Source organism: Mesoplodon densirostris, chromosome 2 (assembly GCF_025265405.1).
Source record: "Mesoplodon densirostris isolate mMesDen1 chromosome 2, mMesDen1 primary haplotype, whole genome shotgun sequence".
NCBI classification, from domain to species: domain Eukaryota; kingdom Metazoa; phylum Chordata; class Mammalia; order Artiodactyla; family Ziphiidae; genus Mesoplodon; species Mesoplodon densirostris.
The window spans coordinates 169,248,219-169,250,482 of NC_082662.1; the positions used below are offsets into that span (position 1 = coordinate 169,248,219).

The 2,264-nt window shown below is 43.4% G+C and overlaps 1 protein-coding gene across 1 annotated transcript; it reads right to left on the bottom strand.

Moving 5' to 3' along the window:
• Nucleotides 1-624: 624 nt before the first annotated feature.
• LOC132483328 (beta-citrylglutamate synthase B-like) lies at nucleotides 625-1,785 on the bottom strand. The gene is given in 1 exon segment (XM_060088616.1): nucleotides 625-1,785. A coding segment is annotated over 1 exon segment (1,161 nt).
• Between the last annotated feature and the right edge of the window lie 479 nt (nucleotides 1,786-2,264).

The window sequence follows — 2,264 nt, forward strand, 5'->3', positions numbered from 1 at the left end:
AATACTGTTCATTTCCCTTTTATCATGCAAACATGCCAATTTTATCATTAAAAAAAACCTTTATTGGGTCACATTCACATTGCCCTCCCACCCAAATTAAGGGGGGAAAAGTCAATAAAGGAGCCCCTCAAGATTTCATAACTATGAACATAAAGCTCCTAGATAATAGTGTACAGGCTGAATGTTCAGATTTGTATAAAAAAAGTTATAATTTACATAGATGTCTTCCTCACCGATTACAACACAATGTGAAGTTACACAACTCTGAAATTTGTACCAACTGTACAAAAACCATGAAAAAAATTATGTTCTTCATGACCTGAGAGCCTACACATTTTTGGGTAATTTAAAAGGGTACCTATGAGAGCCTGACATTTTTCTGTATCTCACCTCTTCTGCCTCTCTATCTGCAGGATTTGTAAATCAAAGTCAGTAACATCTTAGTAGCAAATGTCTCGTCTATCTCCCCCTTCTTCTCTCCTAACTAATCCTGCTCAATTTTCTCTCATCTTCCTGAGCATTTTCCATGAACAGCATTGCAAGTTGGTTTAAAAAAGAAAAGAAAGAAAGAAAAAGAAAAAAAGTTTTACAAGGGTTTTGCTGGTTAATTATTTACTGGTGGAATCACTCCACAAGGAGTCTGATTTCATTGGCTAGCAGTTGGTTTCTGTTGATTAGGCCCCCTGCGAGCTTGGTGAGCAGCTCTCGCTCCGTGGTTTCAGGGCCACTGTCAACAGAGCTGGAACTTGCGCTCATGTTGTCGACAGAAATATTGGCTGGGGGACCCAACTCCGGCTCACTAGTCTCACTGGCCGTGGACACCACGGAGAGCAGGGACATATGCCGGGTGAGCCGGCCAGAGGGCAGAAGGAAGGCGGTATAGTCCACTATGATACCAGCTACATCTAGATTACACACCTTATCAAAGGTGATGAAACCTACATTTGCATTGGCCTTGCAGACACAGAAGGAGCTGTCGTCTTTCATCAACAGGTCAATGCCACACACATCCAATCCCAGGATGTTAGACACCTGGATAGCTAGCTGCTTCCCTTGTTCACTCAATGAGCACATCATCCCGACACCACCTAGTGAGCAGTTTCTTTGCGTTCTCCCATCTGTTGAACAGCGTAACATTGTGCCAACCACACGACATCCCACAACAATGACATGTACATCCCTTCCATGAGACTCTTTAACATACTTCTGAAATAGGTATGGAGCTTCATGGCAAATAAGATGGCTTAGATTAGCCAAAGGGTGCTTATCGTGAGCCAATAAAACCGCTTTGCCTCTATGACCCCGTGTATTCTTCACCACCTTTGGGAACTCCAGTACTTCTGCTTCATCAATCATTTTAGCAAAATTTTCATGACCACTGTAAGAGAAAGTATCTGGCAGAGGAACACCATGACCTGTCAACTCTTGAAACATCCAGAACTTATTAACACAGTTCAGGATGGCTTGAGGTCAGTTCATCAACCGGCTTCCCATCTTCTCTAGATGGCGCAAAACAGTGATGTCACTATCACTTTGCACCCAAGGGGTTGGTACTCTCACTACCACCACCTGAGGATAGGCAGTAATTAGTTCTCCATCGATACAAAGACCCAGGTTTCCTTGCTCGATTGTTAGCACCACCTCATCTATCACCACAGCCCTAAAGTCCAGTTCCTCCTCACAACATTTGGCCTTTAATGCTCGTAAGATCTCTTTTGGGGGATAGTCTTCACTGATTCGACAATCTGTCAAAAACCACAACTTGGCAGCCACAGAGCTACACATCTTGATCTGCCTGTTTTCCTCTTCTGGGATTACTTCCTCCTGAATATAGACTCTTTCTAGGGAATCGAACTTGTATCCCCTCGCCAGCCTCCCAGCAAAGCCAATTTACTGACACTGGGATGTGGTGAGGGAAAGTACAGCGTTTACTGCAGGGCACCAAGGATGGAGAACAGGCAGCTCATCCTCAAAAGACCCGAACTCTCTATTGTGGTTTTAACTTGCATTTCCCTTATAGCTAAAGACATTAAACATCTTTTCATGTGCTTACTTGCCATCCGTATACCCCCTTTACTGAAGAGTCCAAATCTTTTGCTTTTTTTTTTTTTTTTTTTTTTGTCTGCGCCATGCACGACTTGCAGGATCTTAATTCCCTCACCAGGGATCGAACTCAGGCCCTTGGCAGTGAACGTGCAGAGTACAGTCCACTGGACTGCCAAGGAATTCCCTTGCTATTTTCTAATTAGATTGTTTTCTAACTG